Source organism: Physella acuta, unplaced genomic scaffold (assembly GCF_028476545.2).
Source record: "Physella acuta isolate Inbredline_101_S28 unplaced genomic scaffold, ASM2847654v3 ptg000676l, whole genome shotgun sequence".
NCBI lineage: Eukaryota > Metazoa > Mollusca > Gastropoda > Physidae > Physella > Physella acuta.
The window spans coordinates 186,671-207,766 of record NW_026732195.1 but is presented as its reverse complement, the minus strand read 5'-3'; the positions used below and the strand labels follow the sequence as shown (position 1 = coordinate 207,766).

The window sequence follows — 21,096 nt, the reverse complement described above, 5'->3', positions numbered from 1 at the left end:
TGTATATAATTTATATAGAAAATATATACTTTTAACAGTGTCCGCCCCCCCCCGAAGAAAGTCTACCGCCCCCCCCCCCCCCCCCCCCCCGAAAAAATGTCAAGTGCCCCCCCCCCCCCCCCGGAGAAAAAAGTCTGGAAGAAACACTGATTCCTAGACCTGAACCCAATCTCTATCTACGAATATTATATTTCTAATTGCAATTTTAATATGTTTAAACAATGTAATGTGACAAACCTATGCGACAAAAATTTTCTCACAATTATGTGTAAGAAAATTGGTATATGAAAACCAAATGACTATCAATTTTTTAAATGTTAAAATCTATTTACAATATTTTAAATACTACAACAATTTTATTGTATGATATTTTGTCTGAGATATTTTGTCTGAGATCAATCGTCCATAATATGATTTTTCATGTTATCTTTTATCCTGACCTCTTTTGTCCGTGAGATCTATTGTCATTGAGATCATTTGTCATGGAACCTGTGACCGCTTACCAGTAACTAGGGGAGATTATTCCCGCTTTATTTTAAATGACGTAACCGCTTATCAGTAATTAGGTCGTGTCACGATGTAGAAATAAACACACTCCTTCTCTTTTTTTATTCCAAGCTGTGCTGGGCGATTATTTGTTGGTACGTTTTAAGTTTTGATTATTAAATCTAGAGTATCATTTGCGTACCGTTTTTATGTGCCGCTTCCTTTGTGTGTTTTAGAAACAAACAAGTTTAGCGATGTTTTCATACTACTAGATCTAGATAATTGGCCAGTTGAAGGGTGATTTTTTTAAATATTATTTCAAAAGTTATTTTTTATTCAAAGTAATCAGTTCAGCTCAGCTAATTCCGGTTTTTCCAACTATTCCAGAATTAAATGGTATTAGCGGTGTTGACGGCAAAATAAAACGATGTATGACTAGCGGGGGTGAGGGGGTGTGTGTAAAAGATAAGTGAAAAAAGTCTGCTAAAACTTTTTAAAAAAATGTTTGTGTGTGCGTGCTTGTGTGTGAGTGCGTACGGGCGTGTGTGTGTGTGCGTGTGTCTGTGCATGTGTATACGTCTGCGAGTGCGCGTGTGTGTGTGTGTGTATGTTTGTATCTATGCCTCAGGGCGTGCTTGTATGTGTATGTGTGTCTCTATAAAATAATGTATAATCATACCAAGTGTTAAATCATAGCAAGTATTCGGATAAATAAACTTATAGGTTGTCTTCAACATATTTTTCAGCACAGTACATTTTGTCACAAAACGCTTGTTAAAAATATACTTCTATCTGAATATGTTGCTTATTTATTTGGGTATCGTGTAGATATCTATACGTTTGGTGGCTGATTACTAATGATTAGACAGCGAGATAAAACAAAACTATTTATAGAAATACTTTATCCGTCTTAGACAAATATCCGCTGAGTCTACACGGAAGTTTTCATTACGTTGTTTTATCGATGGGATTGATTGTGCGGTTTATAACGTTTTTATCGGAGTTGGGTTTACAGCTCTAACATCTGTTCTGTAAGTTGTTTCGTTTGTTTTTTTAAGTATTCCCTACTGAAACAAGAATCGTAGGTCTATTGGAGAGGGTGTGGTTGTTTGTGAAGTTTATCTTTTCTTGTTTTTCTTCAATTGTGCCTATACTAATTAGCAGTTTACTAAGCATTCTGGTGATCTCAAACTCTTTTACAAACCACGGGGATGTTTTTACATACATTTTAATATATATATATATATATATATATATATATATATATATATATATATATATATATATATATATATATATACACACATATATATATATATATATATATATATATATATATATATATATATATATATATATATATATATATATATATATATATATATATATATATATATATATATATATATATATATATATATATATATATAATAAAGTTAAATGCAGTTATTTTATGTATACATGCTATTTAATATATTTTTTCTTTAGTAAATAATGGTCACAACGGATTAACAGAAAAGGGACGGTGAAGGGTAACAACCACCACAACAACCAAAGACTCAACAAGCCACAAGAGGAGTTTCTTCACAAGGTCAGTCTTCAAGTTCACCACAGAGAGTCTCTTCCACGCAAGACGCCATGATTTCTTCTAATCGATCTTATGGAGCGAGGGTAATAAACGAATCGCCTTCTCAGAGGTCAAAAGAAACCCTATCACCACAGGGACCAAAAGACCCGCGAACTGACAAAAACCCACCGTCATCAGATCAGGGTGGTTGGAGCTGGAGAAAAATAGCCAGTGTTACCGCTGGAGCGGTGGGAGCCGTGGCTCTGGCGCCCGTAGCTGTGGCCGCAGCTGGGTTCGGAGCAGGCGGTATTGCCGCCGGAAGTTTAGCAGCGAGCATGATGTCTACGGCCGCGAAATCCGGGTACGTATTTTCTCTTTGCGAACTTTCCATAGTTTTCGTTAAGCAAATTTTCAGCCATAAATTTTGATGAAAGTCTAAGCAACGAAATGTTCTCATAATCTCAAAACAGACCAAAAAGAGACGGTGAAGGGAAACAACCACCACAACAACCAAAGACTCAACAAGCAGCAAGAGAAGTTTCTTCACAAGGTCAGTCTTCAAGTTCACCACAGAGAGTCTCTTCCACGCAAGACGCCATGACTGCTACTAATGGAACTTATGGAGCTATGGCAATAAACGAGTGGTCGTCTTCTCCTGGTTCAAAAGAAAACTCTCCATTACCGGGACCAAAAGAAACAGGACCTGACAAAAACCCACCATCGTCCTGTGAAAGTGGCTGGGGCTTTGGAAAGCTTGCAGGTGTTGCTTCTGGAGCCTTTGGATCACTGACGCAGTCACCGGCACTTGTGGTAGGCGTTAGAGCAGCCAAAAGTTTAGCTGCGGATATGATGTCTACGGCTGCTACATCCGGGTACGTCTATTCAAATTGTCCACATTTTTCGACAAATAATGTTGGTGAAATTGTGAGTAACGAGGCGTTATCCGAAACGTAAAAAAAAACAACTAATTTATGTGATTCCATTGGTTTTAGTTAAACTAGTCGTATCCTTAATTGTGTTGGAGGAGTGGTCGAGTCGGCAAAAAGCTCATGGTTGATAAATTCGAAAAAGTCGAGTTCAAACCCTCTGGTAGATAAAGGCTGGATCCCTTCCAACACTAAAAATTAAAAACGAAGAAGTTAAACTAGTTATTTGAAGATTTGTCTAAAAGACAGCCGCTATTGTTCTTTCATTGTTAAACGAATCAGTGTTTTTAAAAGGGCTTGTCACACTTTACAAAGCCAGTTCAAATTTGTTATGTTTTATAACATTTCCCTAACTCTGATAAAAAGAGATTCATTTACTATAAGTTTTCCGTCTATTCGTGTTTAACTGTAAGGGTTGAGTAGCACTTCTAGTGAACTCGGGATACAGAGATGGTAAAATTTGTTACAAAACAGCTCGTTTTTTCGATAAACACATTGAGGGAAAAAGAATTTTTTAAAAGCCATAAGTTGAACTAAAGTACATTTTCCGGTTACCGAAAATCGCTTAAAATTTAAAAAAAAAACCGACCTATATGATCTTTTTGAAACTTCGTTTACTTAACTGACATGGTACTCGAGTAATTAATTTTAAACACACACACTTACACACACATGCATACATACAAAAACATGCACACGTATATTCAGACAGTGTATATGAGTCGGGTGGTGTAAAACGTCGAAACATTTCAACCCCTATTCGATTTTTTGCAAGTTATAAACATTACTTTCCCCGATACTCCGTTTAAAACATTGCTAAAAAGAATTTTGTTTTCAATTAAAATTTTAACAAAAGTGTACACTTTGCTTTCAACAAAATGTTATCGCTACATTAGCACAATGTCGCAAAGTTCATATTAATTCATTTCTTCAGTTATAGTAGAGTTTATTCTTCCAAATTTTACCTATGGTGTTCGTCGTATTTCTACATGAACTTTACTCATTAGTGCCCAATTTAGAGAAGGAAAACAACCATCAGAAAACACGAGGAACCCACACTATAAAACGGAATCTTCCAAACCTAGTCAGTCAACGAGTTCTTCACGGAGGGACTCCTCCACACAGGACTCTAGGTCTTCTGGGACTTCTGGAGCTGGGCCAAGAAAAGAGCAGGGGTCAAAAGCAACCCCACCATCACAGGAACCAAATGAACCAGGATCTGATAAAAACCCACCTTCATCAGATCAGAGTGGTTGGAGCTGGAGAAAAATTGCCTGTGTTGCCGGAGGAGCAGTTGGTGCTGCGACGCTGGCACCAGTAGCTGTGGCGGCAGCTGGGTTTGGAACAGGCTGTATCGTGGCCGGAACTGTAGCTGCGAGTATGGTGTACAATGCTGCTACATCCGGGTATGTCTTTTCAAGTTTTCCACATTTTTTAATTGACCTTTTTGGAAGCCTACCACTTCCGGAAACCAAAAATCGCTGAAATGTTTAAAATAAAACCTACGAATATGACCTTTTCGAAATGTCGTTCTCCTAACTGAAATGGTACTCGAGTAATTGAGTTTAACACACACACACACACACATATACACACACACACAATGTTCTCGCTACATCAGCACCTCTAACAAAGTCGCAAAGTTCATATTGATTTCTTTCTTCAGTTCTAGAAGAGTTTACTCTTCCAAATTTTTCCTACGGTGTTCGTCATATTTCTCTCATACACTTTTCTCATTAACGCTCAACTCAGTGAAGGGAAACAATCATCAGAAAACACGAGAAACCCACAAGAAACAAGGGAATCTTCCAAAGCTGGTCAGTCAACGAGTTCTTCACAGAGAGGCTCCTCCACACAAGACTTTAGGTCTTCCTCTTCTGGAACTGGGCTAAGAAAAGAGCAACCATTACCGAGACCAAAAGAAACCCCATCATCACAAGAACCAAATGAACCTGGATCTGACAAAACCCCACCATCATCAGATCAGAGTGGTTGGATGTGGAGAATAATTGCTTGTGTTATCGCTTGGATGATGTCCAAGGCTGCTACCACCGGGTATGTCTTTTCTAATTTTCCATATATTTTTTCAATTAAAAATTGTTAGTAAAATTAAAAGTAACTGATGTTATCCCAATCTAAAAAAAAAAAAACAGATATTTTATTGGATGTGATCGTATTTTTAAAAAGTTAAATTTGGAAGATGTGTTTAAACGGAAGACGCAAGTCTCGTTAAATTTCTTATAAAACAGCTCATTGTTTGAAAAAACACATTGAGGTGAATAATTTACCTTCTGGAAACCAAAAATCGCTTAAATGTTTAAAATAAAAGCTACGAATATGACCTTTTCGAAATGTCGTTCTCTTAACTGAAATGGTACTCGAGTAATTGAGTTTAACACACACACACATACACACACACACACACACACACACAATGTTCTCGCTACATCAGCACCTCTAACAAAGTCGCAAAGTTCATATTGATTTCTTTCTTCAGTTCTAGAAGAGTTTACTCTTCCAAATTTTTCCTACGGTGTTCGTCATATTTCTCTCATACACTTTTCTCATTAACGCTCAACTCAGTCAAGGGAAACAATCATCAGAAAACACAAGAAACCCACAAGCAACAAGGGAATCGTCCAAAGCTGGTCAGTCAACAAGTTCTTCACAGAGAGGCTCCTCCACACAGGACTTTAGGTCTTCCTCTTCTGGAACTGGGCCAAGAAAAGAGCGACCATCACAGGGACCAAAAGAAACCCCATCATCACAAGAACAAAATGAACCAGGATCTGACAAAACCCCACCATCATCAGGTCAGAGTGGTTGGAGCTGGAGAATAATTGCTTGTGTTATCGCTTGGATGATGTCCAAGGCTGCTACCACCGGGTATGTCTTTTCTAATTTTCCATATATTTTTTCAATTAAAAATTGTTAGTAAAATTAAAAGTAACTGATGTTATCCCAATCTAAAAAAAAAACAGATATTTTATTGGATGTGATCGTATTTTTAAAAAGTTAAATTTGGAAGATGTGTTTAAACGGAAGACGCAAGTCTCGTTAAATTTCTTATAAAACAGCTCATTGTTTGAAAAAACACATTGAGGTGAATAATTTACCTTTTTTGGAAGCCTACCACTTATGAAAACCAAAAATCGCTTAAATGTTTAAAATAAAAGCAACGAATATGACCTTTTCGAAATGTCGTTCTACTAACTGAAATGGTACTGGAGTAATTGATTTGAAACACACACACACACGCATACACAATGTTATCGCTACATTAGCACCTCTAACAATGTCGCCAAGTTCATATTAATTTATTCCTTCAGTTCTAGAAGAGTTTATTCTTCCAAATTTTACCTTTGGTGTATGAACTTTTCTTATTAGTGCCCAGTTTAGAGAAGGGAAACAACCATCTGAAAACACGAGAAACCCACACGGTACCAGGGAATCTTCTAAACCAGGTCAGTCAACCAGTTCTTCACGGAGGGACTCCTCCACACAAGGCTCTAGGTCTTCTAAAACTTCTGGAGCTGGGCCAAGAAAAGAGCAGGGGTCAAAAGCAACCCCACCATCACAGGAACCAAATGAACCTGGAACTAACAAAACCCCACCTTCATCAGATCAGGGTGGTTGGAGCTGGAGAAAAATTGCCTGTGTTGCCGGAGGAGCTGTTGGTGCCGTGGCGCTGGCACCCGTAACTGTGGCCGGAGCTGGTTTCGTAGCCGGCAGTATCGTGGCCGGATGTGTAGCTGCGAGTATGGCGTACAATGCTGCTACATCCGGGTATGTCTTTTCTAATTTTCCACATTTTTTAAAAATAAAAAATTGTTAGTGAAATTAAAAGTAAACTGATGTTATCCCACTCGCAAAAAGCCCAGTTATTTTATTGGATGTGATCGGATTTTTAAAAAGTTAAAATTGGAAGATGTGTTTAAACGGAAGACACAAGTCTCGTTAAAGAATTGGCTTAAATCTGTTATAAAACAGCTCATTGTTTGAAAAAAAACTTTTAAGTGAACAATTATCCTTTTTGGAAGCCTACCACTTCCGGAAACCAAAAATCGCTTAAATGTTTAAAATAAAACCTACGAATATGACCTTTTTGAAATGACGTTCTCCTAACTGAAATGGTACTCGAGTAATTGAGTTTAACACACACACATACACACACACACACACACACACAATGTTATCGCTACATTAGCACCTCTAACAATGTCGCAAAGTTCATATTTATTTATTTCTTCAGTTCTAATAGATTTCTTTCTTCAAAATTTTACCTATGGTGTTAGTTATATTTCACTCATACAGTTTTCTTATTAGTGCCCAATTTAGTGAAAGAAAACAATCATCTGAAGACTCGAGAAACCCACAAGCAACAAGGGAATCTTCTAAACCAGGTCAGTCAACGAGTTCTTCACGGAGGGACTCCTCCACACAAGACTTTATGTCTTCTGGGACTTCTGGAGCTGGGCCAAGAAAAGAGCAGCCATTACAGGGACCAAAAGAAACCCCAACAACACAGGGACCAAAAGAAACTCCAACAACACAGGGACCAAAAGAAACTCCAACAACACAGGGACCAAAAGAAACTCCAACAACACAGGGACCAAAAGAAACTCCAACAACACAGGGACCAAAAGAAACTCCAACAACACAGGGACCAAAAGAAACTCCAACAACACAGGGACCAAAAGAAACTCCACCATCAAAAGAACCAAATGAACCTGGATCTGACAAAACCCCACCGTCATCAGATCAGCGAGGCTGGAGCAAAAGAAAAATTGCCTGTGTTGCCGCTGGAGCAGTTGGTGCTGTGGTGCTGGGACCTGTAGCTGTGGCGGCAGCTGGGTTCGGAGCAGGCGGTATCGCGGCCGGAAGCTTAGCAGCCAGCATGATGTCCACGGCAGCTACATCCGGGTAAGTCACATACAACACTGGCATCATAGTTTTTCCAATATCTCTCCTGAGAACTTCTAACTCAAATCCAGGTGGAGGGGGACGTTACACAATGTGGAAATAATTCTGTATATATATATATATATATATATATATATATATATATATATATATATATATATATATATATATATATATATATATATATGTATGTATATATATATATATAAATATATATATATATATATATATATATATATATATATATATATATATATATATATATATATATACATATATATATATATATATATATATATATATATATATATATACATATATATATATATATATATATATATATATATATATATATATATATACATATATATATATATATATATATATATATATATATATATATATATATATATATATATATATATATATATATATATATATATATATATATATATATATGTATGTATGTATATAATAGCGTGTCCGTCCTCGCGTGTTGCCGCGAGGGATAGAAGAAAGTCTGACGAAATATATAAGAAGGGTTTCATCAATGCGGTACCAATCCTGTGTTCTTAGACGCGTGACATTGTTTTCTAAAAACTGAGTTATTTAAATGCAAACAATGCCTACGCTTGGATCATAAATATCGCGACACCTACACTACCGCATGAAAACCTTGAGTGTACGATAACCACTCACAGAAAAAATGAGGTAGAACACACTTCAGTGACCGTCTATGCGTCAGGGAAGTAGAAGGGCGTTCTCGGGAGCCCCCGATTACACTACCGCAGAGGCGCCATAGTGCTCGCAGGGGAACCCGGGGCGCTTCTGGTAGTGCAAGCTACGGGGCGCCGGCAGTTGCGCCTTTTGAAGTTTTAATGCTGAATATAATAGTACCCATTACCCGCTATGTGTGACGCACGATTAATGGATGCCAAGTGCTAACATAGCCGCTCTGGAATTCTGGGCGCCAACTTGTGCATTGACGAAAAACGCACCCTCCCGGGCGCCGCTCATATCAAATTTTAATTATTTTGTTAACAGAAAACTTCCTGGGAGTATTCTCATTAACTATTTAAAGTTTTATAGCACTCGGATGAAAGGTGTCGAACCGCATCTGACTTTCATTTTTTTAATATGCCGTATATAGAGCAGAATCGCAACCTCCTGTGGCGCCACCCTTGCGAAATTTAAAAAAAAGATTGTTTTACAGAAACCTCCCCTGCAGTTTTCTAATCAACTTTCCAAAGTTTCATATCACTGGGATGAGCGGTGTCAGACCGATTCGACTTTTATATATATATATATATCATATAAAGAAAAATCGGACCCTCCCCTGGCGCCGCCCTTGCGAAATTAAAAAAGATTTATTTTTTTATTTTTTTTATTTTTTTGCAAAACCCTTCCCTGTAGTGTTCTAATCAAATTTATGGCGATCGGATGAATGGTGTGAAACCGCAATCGACTTTTTTTTAATATACCGTATGTTGAGAAAAAAAATCGTATATATATGGATATATTCCATCAATCATATTCATTGTTTCAGTGTCGGCATGGGCGTCGTCTCTGTGTTACAGTCAGTGGGGGCTGTAGGATTTGGATTGGCGGGTAATGCGGGGCTAGCAGCTGGGGGCGCCGCTGTCGGTGGAGTTGTAGCACGTGCAGCGGACGCCATTTTCGGCCAGGGAGATCAGCCAACCAAAGAGGACGATGAGAATGATGACAGCAGTGATGATACCGGTCATGGGGAAACAAAACAGAGAAAATAAACGTGTGTTTGATGTTCTGTTTGATGTTCTAAGTTTAAACTTCAACCCAAAAAAATTTTGCTGTACATTTGAACAAGCTGTTTATTTTCTTATATTGGTATTTTTTCTAGGACGCTTTCATTTTTACTCTCTCGTATATGCGAAGTATAGAGAAAGTCTTGTAATCGTGCAAAAAAAATCTAGATTTTTACAAATTACAAATCTCGACATTTTACACCTCACTGATACGGAAAAACATAATTTTGCAATCTTGTCCGTATGTGTGTGTGCCTGTGTGTGTGTCTGTGTGTGTAAACACGATGACTTGAGTACCTATAAAGCTAGGTTGGTGAAATTTCATATATAAGTATTTTATCAAAATCGCGGATCCCTATCAACTTTTCAGCGATTTCCGATAACCGGAAGTGGTACTTTCTCTACTTTGAATTTTTTAAAAGCCTATAACTTGAGTACTATTTCAGAAAGATAAATGAAATTTCACATGTAAGTAAAAGATTTAATTTTCTACTTTCTATCAAATTTTGAGTAATTTCCGTTGACCGGAAGTAGTAATTTACGCTATTTCCAATCTCTCAAAAAACGCATGTAAATTTATAAAGTACTAATAATAATCCGCACTATTATGCACATTTTCTTTTGGCGTTCGCTTGGTGCGCAATTCTTTTTTCTACGAGATTCTATTCTATTTTTAATAGTTTAAGTAATTAAAAATCATGTCTATATTCCAAGTTGCCATCCCACGGTGTGTTATATAAGAATATTCGAGAAAGTTTAGGGGAGATCACTCCCGGTTTATTAAATGTTATTTTCATCCACTTCAGCACTATTTACAAAAATATAATTAGAAATATTAAATGACACCAATGAATTTTATTGGTGAGTAAAACACTTTTAAAAATTAAAATTTCATAGAAAAAAAATTTGCATCTAAACATTTAAATCGTAATTTAACATATTCCCAAAACCCGGTAAATACTTCTTAATAAACCCAAATATCTCAGTGCAGGTCCTTGTCGTAACGGCTAGTAAATAATAATTGCCGATTTATTTGTTTATGTCACCGGACGCATTACCTTGCCGTGGTGTAACAGCTTGCATGCTCCAATGACAAATCTCCTGGAAGACACCACCAAGTCGGACAGGTCTGTAAGGAAAGGGGCCATACAAAAGTCTATCACTCTCCCCTTTTATTTTATTTTTATTTGGGGGGGGGGGGGGAGTTGCGATAGGCCGACAACATGTCCAATGAGAAAGAAAAAAAAACAGAGTTGAGAGAAGAGCTCCTTAATTGAAATTAATGAAGCTGAATCAAACATGGCCAACTACTCTACTAATGAAAACTAAATCATTTCCTTATCCAAAAGGTGATGCCTCAGCCTGGGAACATAGTATATAACTCTACAAGATCCTGGTTGGTGCGCCCAAGTTTCAAAAGAGATGACAATTTAACATATTCTGGGACTAAGTGAAGTGGGTTGGAACAATTTCGGAGAAACTTGCCTAAGACTGTATGGAATCCCAACTAAAGTGATACAAGGGTTATCAACTTGAAAATATTTGAATCTCTATACACATGATTCAATTCTATATACCTCAGCTTATATACCTGATCCCCTTCCGTACACATCAACCCTTTTAATATACAAAAACCCTGTTCTATCTCATTGCTTGATACATGAGGCGAATAACATTAAGTTCAAAATAAAATGATTGAAAAAAAAAAAACAATTATTTTCTGGGTTTTTTATCATATTTTTTACTCTGACGTTCTTTATTAAAAATATATTTTACAACTAGTCCTACTATAATACACACAACGCATACAATTTGATTTTTTTTTAAATAAATATTTAGAGTATTTGCCATAATAATACAATACCATAATCACAGATATGAGTGATTGAAAAAAAAATTCTCACGTTTTTTTCATATAAGTACAATAAAGAAGATAAATATAAACTAACATCGCATATCTATAGTTGAACCAAGTACAGAGCAACAATAGTTAAATAGGGTAGATGAAGTAGTGTTCATCGGGGCTTATTTTTTATGAGCATGGCATATGAAAGGATAGTGTGGTCCCTACGATGTCAAGCCGACTTCAATTTCATCGACAGAAGTGGGTTTTTTTCAGACTTTTTTCTCGGGGGGGGGGGGGGGGGGGGGGTGGCACTTCTTTTATTATTTTTGAATTTTGTCATAATTTGTTGGCCGGCCATCTTTTAACTGTTTCAGTTTTTACCGCCCCTACTACACAGATTTACAGTTACAGATATCGATTTTAACCCCGCCCTAAAACACGTATACAAAAAAATAGTGTTTCACTGATAACCCATATGACCAGGTCTAACTACGCCACCGTTTAAAATTTAAACATACATAATCAATAAAAAAAATCAATAATAATTTAATCAATATACTGGCCTTGCTGTACAACCCACTAAAAGTTAATGCCTGTACATGAGTATAACAAGAAACAACATTAAAAGAAAACTGCTACTACTACAAGTCAAGAGGCTGGAAGAGTTTTTGGATTTTTCTAGAAGGGGCGACCTGGGCAAGGGTTTACTGTTGCAGTAGTCTTTGTCATCACAGGAATAAAAACAGTTGTGGGTGGAGCCGAAATCTGAGCACCCCTCCGCGCTTTGAGCGTCGCCACACCCCCGGAAAAAGAATTTGGGAACTCCGGTTTCTGCGGGAGAATAAAAAGGGGATAATTGTAATGATCTAACTTTGTTTAATTTGTTTAGTTAATTCTTATGTATTTTAAAAATTAAAAATGCTAATATATAAGGCGGCATTTTTTTAAAATTTGAATTAATCTGTTTATTGATGTAAATTATAATGCTTACGATTACTTAAAAATTCTTTTTGTTGTAAAAAAAAAAGGACTTAACTGTAAAATATTAAACAAAGGGGGACAAATCATACTTTTCTTTTTATATTTTTTTAAATATTGAGTTATCTACCTTTACACATTAAGATCATAAATTAAATGTTGGTAAAAAAAAAATTAAATAAAATAGTATCTAATTTTGTTTGAGAAAATATTTCTTTTAAATGCATTGTGTCATATTGCAGAGAAGTCGCTGTACTCTCACAGAAGCCATTATGATTAGAGCATAGAGTTCAATAGAAATATTTATTAGAGAAAATCCCCAATCACATGCACCAAACCTACTGGCATCAAAATCCGCCACAATGGTACACTTGGATGGACATTTGATCCTGGGTTCTCCCCCCGTCCAGTTCCCGGGGGCGGTGGCGCACTCGATCCCGTTACCGTTCAGCACATACTGGCACGTCCAACACATCTGTCTGCCGACTGGGGATAATTACATAAGGCCGTCTAGAACAAGGGGGACAATTATAGAAGGCCGACTGGAACAAGGGGGATAATTATAGAAGGCCGACTGGAAAAGGGGGATAATTATAGAAGGCCGACTAGAACAAGGGGGATAATTATAGAAGGCCGACTAGAGCAAGGGGGATAATTATAGAAGGCCGACTGGAACAAGGGGGATAATTATAAAAGGGAGACTAGAACAAGGGTGATAATTATTGAAGGCCGACTAGAGCAAGGGGAATAATTATAGAAGGCCGACTAGAACAAGGGGGGATAATTATAGAAGGCCGACTAGAACAAGGGGGATAATTATAGAAGGCCGACTAGAACAAGGGGGATAATTATAGAAGGCCGACTGGAACAAGGGGGGATAATTATAGAAGGCCGACTAGAGCAAGGGGAATAATTATAGAAGGCCGACTAGAACAAGTGTGATAATTATAGAAGGCCGACTGGAACAAGGGGGGATAATTATAGAAGGCCGACTGGAACAAGGGGGATAATTATAGAAGGCCGAATAGAACAAGGGGGATAATTATAAAAGGGAGACTAGAACAAGGGTGATAATTATTGAAGGCCGACTAGAACAAGGGGGATAATTATAGAAGGCCGACTGGAACAAGGGGGATAATTATAGAAGGACGACTGGAACAAGGGGGATAATGATAGAAGGCCGACTAGAGCAAGGGGAATAATTATAGAAGGCCGACTAGAACAAAGGGGATAATTATAGAAGGGAGACTAGAACAAAGGGGATAATTATAGAAGGCCGACTAGAACAAGGGGGATAATTATAGAAGGGAGACTAGAACAAGGGGGATAATTATAGAAGGCCGAATAGAACAAGGGGGATAATTATAGAAGGCCGACTGGAACAAGGGGGGATAATTATAGAAGGCCGACTGGAACAAGGGGGATAATTATAGAAGGCCGAATAGAACAAGGGGGATAATTATAAAAGGGAGACTAGAACAAGGGTGATAATTATTGAAGGCCGACTAGAACAAGGGGGATAATTATAGAAGGCCGACTGGAACAAGGGGGATAATTATAGAAGGCCGACTAGAGCAAGGGGAATAATTATAGAAGGCCGACTAGAACAAGGGGGATAATTATAGAAGGGAGACTAGAACAAGGGGGATAATTATAGAAGGCCGACTAGAACAAGAGGGATAATTATAGAAGGGAGACTAGAACAAGGGGGATAATTATAGAAGGCCGAATAGAACAAGGGGGATAATTATAGAAGGCCGACTAGAACAAGGGGAATAATTATAGAAGGGAGACTAGAACAAGGGGGATGATCATAGAAGGGAGACTAGAACAAGGGGGATAATTACAGAAGGCCGAATAGAACAAGAGGGATAATTATAGAAGGCCGACTAGAACAAGGGGGATGATTACAGAAGGGAGACTAGAACAAGGGGTATAATTATAGAAGGCCGACTAGAGCTAGGGGGTAATTACACAAGGTAGGTCGTTATTGAGGGCCGATAATTGAGAGGGATAATAACGAAAGGTATGTAGTTATTGATGACCGACTGAACAAGGGGGATAATAACGAAAGGTAATTAATTATTTAAGGCTGAATTAAATGAGTGGGATAATTACACAAGGTAGGTAATTATTAAGGGCCGATTTAACACGGGGGGAAATAACACAAGATAGGTATTTACTGAAGGTAGACTTCAATAAGTCCCAAGATGGGTAATTATTGAAGGCCAAGGAAGATAAAACATGTTTACTGTTGGCCGACTTAGCAGTGGTGGTAATAATCCCAGTTGTGTGTGGTTTTTTTAAGGCCGACTTATAAAAGGGAGATAATATTCTAGAACGGGGATTTATTCAAGGTGGATATGAACAAGGGAGATAATAACAAAAGATGTGTGATTTTTTTTTTTGAAAAGATGAACAATAGCGATAATAAAACAAGGTAGGTAATTATTGAAGGCCGACTTGAACAAGAGGATAATAAAACAATAAATATTATAATTGAAGTCTAGAACAAGGGACACAATAACATAATCAATACTCACAAACAGCTTCCAGACTCCAAGACAACAGGAGAAACCCAAGGGCACGTAACTCCATCTTACTTTCTGTCCTCTCCGCAATCATATATTCTTGATGTTTTAGTTTAAGACATTGGGATAAGGTCGATATTGTTGTTTGCACTAGTAAAATAAACCGTTCGATGTAACGGGTATATCAGCTAGTATTTGAATTCACTTGCTGTGATGTAATGATCAGATGCGTCAGACCTGAAAGAAAATATAAAACTGATGTGAGCAGTGTAATAGATGTGGAGGTTATGGGATATTGTAGGTAGTGTAATAGATGTGGAGGTTATGGAATATTGTAGGTAGTGTAATAGATGTGGTAGTTATGGAATATTGTAGGTAGTGTAATAGATGTGGTAGTTATGGGATATTGTAGGTAGTGTAATAAATGTGGTAGTTATGGAATATTGTAGGTAGTGTAATAGATGTGGTAGTTATGGAATATTGTAGGTAGTGTAATAGATGTGGTAGTTATGGAATATTGCTATCTATCCCATAATCGCTAGAGTGTCGTTGGGGGACCACAGTTGGCTCTCAAAGTATACTTTGTCATACTTCTCTGTCCTCTGCTGATTTTAATACTTCTACACTGGACAATATTGTCCATTTCTATACTGGACAATATTGTCCATTCTTTGATGTCCTCCCTCAACATTTATTTAGCTCAACAATATGAAATTTGGAGCTCAAAAGTATCAACTTTGTAGCTAAATAACATGAATTTTGTAGCTCACAAATATGAATTTTAGTTAAATGTTAGAAATGTTAGGTTATAAATGTCTTTAGGTCTACGATATGGATTTTCTGTACGAGGAAAGAAGTTCAGGAAAACAATAAGCAATTTATGTAATCATGCATTTATTTATTAATTATCTTTTTTTTTTTGCTATTTCGTTATTTGAGATTTATCGATAGAGATGTAATGAAACATGTTTGTCGTTTTTTTAATAAAAGATTTATGGGACAAAATCACAAGAAAGTGAATGGAATCAGACTGAAACTCAAATGTTCCGTGTATTTTGTCGGCATTACGGCTTAACCAAAAAACTAAAACTATTTTGTCAAATTGTCAAAAACAAACAAAAAACGATTAATTACCAATGAAGTTAATATGCAACTGTAATGATACATAACGGAAATGACGTCATACTTACAACAACAACGCGGTTAAAACCTGGACATTGTGTGATCGAATCAAGCCCTAACTATGAGATGAGCCCAGGGATAAAGACGGTCTTTGATGTGGGATTCTGTCCACTGAGTAAAGCGGACACGGCGTTTTGTGTTGACCAACGCCGGAGAAAATTTTGTCAACAGGACTCCGGGCCGGAAGTCAAGATGGCAGATGGGAAGTGTCGTCTGCCCGTGTGGAGGATGGCTGGCAAAACTAGACTAAGGTCAAGTAGTGGGCAGAAACTGTGAGTAGCAGTACAGCTAAACTAGACGAAGATCAAGTAGCGGACAGTAGCTGTTTGTAGTAACTGTATAGCAAAACTAAAGTCAAGTAGTGGACAGTAGCTGTTTGTAGTAACTGTATAGCAAAACTAAAGTCAAGTAGTGGACAGTAGCTGTTTGTAGTAACTGGATAGCAAAACTAAAGTCAAGTAGTGGACAGTAGCTGTTTGTAAAAGCTGTATATATATATATATATATATATATATATATATATATATATATATATATATATATATATATATATATATATATATATATATATATATATACAGTGTGTGTGTGCGTGTGTGTGTATGTGTCTGTCTCGCCACACCGATGTTTACAGAACTGTCAAATACGTTAAAAACAAAACGAATTATGCATTTAAATGCTTTATATATGATGAGTTTTTATTACGTGTTTGAAAAATACGACAACTTTATTTTGTCATCCCTCAAGCTTGTGTTTACTTTCTTGGGATTGTCGCCAACGCAACAGTCCCACGCGAAATATTTTGTTAATGTATTCGTCACTTAACAAATCTGTTTGCCAACTCGCTTCAGCGATTTTACTACTTGAGAAAAATCTATTTATAAATGGCACACAAGGTGTGTGCCCTTTAATGTATTACTTTACGGAATTAATAAGGCAGAACAGGGCAGGGAAAAATTTTATGTTTATATTTTTAAGTATCGTGTGTATTATAGTATTTAAATATATATATATATATATATATATATATATATATATATATATATATATATATATATATATATATATATATATATATATATATATAATATCGAAGTATCTATATAGCACCATAATACCACGCAACAGCTTATGTATCATTATCATATGCAGTGTTTCTTTCGGGCATCTCTTCGAAAGTTTCAGGTGCCCCCGCCACTTCCTTTGAGAAAAAGTCTGAAAGAAACACTGATATTATCACGTGTCACATTCCTCTTCCACCTATCGTTCGTTCAAAATTGTATCGTTCATTAATGTTGGTCTGAATCATTTATCATCTTTCTTTATTGTAAAATAATTCAAAACTATAACTTATGACGTAATATTTTCCCTAGAGAAACTTAAGAATAGTTGTAGATCTAGTTGATATTTGGTGAGAGTGTTGTCTACAAATCTTGACACAAACTAGGAAACTTTGAGAGGTCCATATTTTATGAAGATGTGTTTTTTATAAATATATTTTATCAGGGGAGGACACTGGTAAAAGTACATATGCATATATATATATATATATATATATATATATATATATATATATATATATATATATATATATATTGTTACGTTCGGATGGGGGGGGGGGGTAGCCGTGCTCCGGGGAGGGGGAGGAGGCAGTGACAAACGTGATAGAAAGTAGAGTCTAACCAACCAGTTATATTTAAACAGTTAATTACTGTTGATTGAAACTGCTGCGTAATTGCTTGGGCTCGACGTCATACACATCCCATTCACAGGAGCTTATTTGTCCTTTTTTACGTTTAGTTTAACACTTAAGTAGATCAGTTGTTTTAAATTGTACTCAATTGAGGTCATATGTTTCTAATTATAGTATTTTAATATTTTTTAAAAACTCTACTGAAACTACACAAAGAGAAAAATCACGTTTTTGTTTCAAAGATTACTGTAAATATTAGATAAATAAAATGGTATAATTTTAGGGAGGATTGCTGTTTTAATTTGAGACAATAAAATATGACCAGTCACTTTTTCAAAGTCGCTCGAGGTTTAGAGAATTTAAAATGAATATACAGTCTACACCCCTATAAACGTTTACGGTTAATGTTGAAGAATTTAGAATAAATAATTCTCTTTACAAAATGTTATTTTCTCTTTATTTTATCTTTCAAAAAGATCAAAGTTAGAAGTAATAAAAAAATGTATTTAATGTTCTAAAAGATAATCATAAACTGTAAATCATTAAAAAAAAAAAATTTACAATAGCCATACCAACAAATGAAGAATAGCTGTCTTGCACCATTTGACACCATGTGAAACAAATATGATTAAAACAAACAGCACTTTTGAAACCTTACCATTCACATTGTAAATAAAATCTATCCAGCTCGTATTATTTATACTGCATGTCGCTTGTGGTGAAGTTGTTATTAAATGAAACAAATTAAAGTATCAGTATTCTTCTTCATGAAAGTTTTGTATTGTTTAAGTCACACGGAGATAGGAAAGAAACAGTCCTCACCCTAAGCAAGACACTCCAGTTATAGTTAGTATCTCCTGTAGTGTATATTATACACAAAGTCGGCAACACAACTACAACTAAAACCTTACAATTCACATCAAAATAAAAGCTATCACACTCGTTTTATTTATAGAACAGGGTGTTAAAAGAATGTAAACAACGATCATAGTCTAAGCCACTCCTAACGTTTTTTCTTTGGTCCAGTTTTAAGCAGGGTGGAATGAAAGACGTAGGTAAAAATCATGACGTCATCAATGTTTGAACTCGGAAACTCTTGCGTAGATGACCCAAAACTCAACCAGTCAACCAGATCTTCATTAACCCACACAAACTGGGTTTCTTCGTTTCCAGATTATATTTCATACACAGAACAACAAAAAACAGTATTACTTTAAAAACTAATATAGTTAACTAATAAAATAACTAATGAAGTAAACGATTGAAGCTTTGTTAAATGACATTTTCAACTACTTACCAACAATACTAACAGAAGAAATTTAAATCGCAATTTTAAAACGGTGCACAATTTCATGTTTCACCGTCTGCTTCTCGAATTCAACAGAAAGAAAACGAAAAAAAAATCGCAATGTTTTCAATGAGGGGGACGTGTTTGCTAAAACCGAAAACGGTGAATGGTCTATTTGCTCACGTGGTCTCTGGGGACCGGTTGCCATAAAATTAAACGGCAGAAAGGACGGTGTGTGAGAGATCCTCAGACGCAAATAGCAATGTAACACTATGGCTACATTTTGTTTCTTTCATCATCTTACTGGTATTTGGTCATTGGAAGGGTGTATACGTATATACATATATATAGGCATATATATATATATATATATATATATATATATATATATATATATATATATATTATATATATATATATATATATATATATATATATATATATATATATATATATATATATATATATATATATATATATATATATATATATATATATATATATATATATATATATATATATATATATATATATATATACGCCTAAATTATACATTTCTGTCGAAGTCAGTATAAAGGCTATGGTCAGGGTTGGAATAACAGGCGTCGCGAGGCACCAAGACAAAAATATGCAAAATATATAGAAGACAATGTCAGCTCAATAAAAGATTAGATATAAAAAGTATTTTAAGTACAAATTGACGATCCCGACAAGCTTGGGGTTGGGGGGGGGGGGGGGGGGTAACACCAACTGCAAAATTTACACAGGAAATAACAGTTAAGATGAATATTTTCAATAAGTGTTTAGTCAATCAATAACTGGGTAACTGGGGTATGTTGATAGAATATCTAATAATTTACTGTGAAAACTTTGCATTGACTAAATCAGAGGGGGCTGTCACCTATTGCATGAATATAATTATATATATATATATATATATATATATATATATATATATATATATATATATATATATATATATATATATATATATATATATATCCTATACTCTTTTCCTTTGGTAATAAGGGGCTGACACCATGAAGTGCCGCACCGTGTGACACCCGACCTAACTGGGAATAGTAATTGATATGATTAGAGCTAAACCAATCAAAATACCCTCCCAATGTTCTTTTAGATACAAAGACAACCCAGCTCTTGAAAAGTAAGTGATTGTTGAGTAGATCCACCTAACCAGTTAGACTCTACTACTCAAAACAAAAACCATGTAAATGAACTATGGCGAGGTTAACTTGACGTGTAGTCCTACCTCTCGGATACTCCCCCACCGTCCCCTTCTCCTTTCTTAAAGAACCTATTCGCCTGTATACGTTTGTAGCCTTACACTTAAAACAATGAGACCGATCAACCGAGTAGGTTTTGAGAAATGATTGGGAATCGAATATGTCGCTGGATAATTCTGAATAACGTCAGTGTATTGATTCCGCAACAAAAGAATAAAAGAAAATAATGAAATCGATACTCAGAAATATATCAATGACGTAATCGTGGGATACAAAGCGCCCAGATACTTAAGATATTTTATTTTTATCTGTTATAGATCGAGTTTAATAAAAAGTAGAATACAAAAAATAAGGGAAATAATTAAGGGAAATAAGGGAAATAATTTGTCGTTTGTTTTGTTTTTTGAAACATGGTACCATATGGTCGAAGGGCAGCGCATACAATTGTAAAGTTTGTTCAGTTCTCAGGTTCGAGTCTGCATGACTTCTAGTCCACATAACGTAAGTCAAAGAAAACTGAGGAACTCAACTCCTTTAGTCATGCGGTTAATTTTATCTAAAAATTTGATTTTATACACATTGCATAACTTTTCATATAAACAATAAAAAAAACCTAGACTTTATTTAAACCCTAACATATTGATTTAA

The 21,096-nt window shown here is 35.8% G+C and overlaps 2 protein-coding genes across 9 annotated transcripts; one reads left to right on the top strand and one right to left on the bottom strand.

Annotated features, from left to right (window-relative positions):
• The first annotated feature begins 548 nt into the window (after nucleotides 1–548).
• LOC131949159 (nascent polypeptide-associated complex subunit alpha, muscle-specific form-like) lies at nucleotides 549–11,395 on the top strand. Of its 7 annotated transcripts, none has more exons than XM_059310937.1 (10): nucleotides 549–641; nucleotides 1,975–2,414; nucleotides 2,524–2,925; nucleotides 3,987–4,385; nucleotides 4,732–5,034; nucleotides 5,563–5,865; nucleotides 6,367–6,765; nucleotides 7,306–7,902; nucleotides 9,449–9,673; nucleotides 11,036–11,395. In XM_059310937.1, the coding sequence occupies exons 2-9, from the start codon at nucleotides 2,125–2,127 to the stop codon at nucleotides 9,669–9,671; spliced, it is 2,916 nt and encodes a 971-aa protein (XP_059166920.1). In that variant the 5' UTR covers nucleotides 549–641; nucleotides 1,975–2,124; the 3' UTR covers nucleotides 9,672–9,673; nucleotides 11,036–11,395. The 7 variants fall into 7 exon arrangements, with proteins under 7 accessions (XP_059166920.1, XP_059166924.1, XP_059166919.1 ...); XM_059310941.1 differs by lacking the exon at nucleotides 549–641 and adding an exon at nucleotides 1,411–1,517 and having other exon boundaries at nucleotides 3,999–4,385; XM_059310936.1 differs by lacking the exon at nucleotides 549–641 and adding an exon at nucleotides 1,411–1,517.
• Nucleotides 11,396–11,862: 467 nt separating this feature from the next.
• LOC131949148 (uncharacterized) lies at nucleotides 11,863–19,271 on the bottom strand. Of its 2 annotated transcripts, none has more exons than XM_059310923.1 (4): nucleotides 19,214–19,271; nucleotides 15,054–15,278; nucleotides 12,853–12,996; nucleotides 11,863–12,363 (listed from the first exon to the last, which is right to left on the bottom strand). In XM_059310923.1, exons 2-4 carry the CDS (start codon nucleotides 15,133–15,135, stop codon nucleotides 12,119–12,121), a joined length of 471 nt encoding a protein of 156 aa, XP_059166906.1. In that variant the 5' UTR covers nucleotides 15,136–15,278; nucleotides 19,214–19,271; the 3' UTR covers nucleotides 11,863–12,118. The 2 variants fall into 2 exon arrangements, with proteins under 2 accessions (XP_059166906.1, XP_059166905.1); XM_059310922.1 differs by lacking the exon at nucleotides 19,214–19,271 and adding an exon at nucleotides 18,575–18,744.
• Nucleotides 19,272–21,096: the final 1,825 nt, after the last annotated feature.

What these genes read in the sequence shown, in the direction of transcription:
- LOC131949159 (XM_059310937.1), top strand. Translation starts at nt 2,125, where the DNA reads ATGATTTCTTCTAATCGATCTTATGGAGCGAGGGTAATAAACGAATCG. An exon ending in TCTACGGCCGCGAAATCCGG is followed by an intron (nt 2,415 to 2,523) that starts GTACGTATTTTC and finishes ATCTCAAAACAG; the next exon opens with ACCAAAAAGAGACGGTGAAG. An exon ending in TCCAAGGCTGCTACCACCGG is followed by an intron (nt 5,035 to 5,562) that starts GTATGTCTTTTC and finishes CGCTCAACTCAG; the next exon opens with TCAAGGGAAACAATCATCAG.
- LOC131949148 (XM_059310923.1), bottom strand. Translation starts at nt 15,135, where the DNA reads ATGATTGCGGAGAGGACAGAAAGTAAGATGGAGTTACGTGCCCTTGGG. An exon ending in TTGGAGTCTGGAAGCTGTTT is followed by an intron (nt 12,997 to 15,053) that starts GTGAGTATTGAT and finishes AATTATCCCCAG; the next exon opens with TCGGCAGACAGATGTGTTGG. An exon ending in TGTGGCGGATTTTGATGCCA is followed by an intron (nt 12,364 to 12,852) that starts GTAGGTTTGGTG and finishes ATTCTCCCGCAG; the next exon opens with AAACCGGAGTTCCCAAATTC.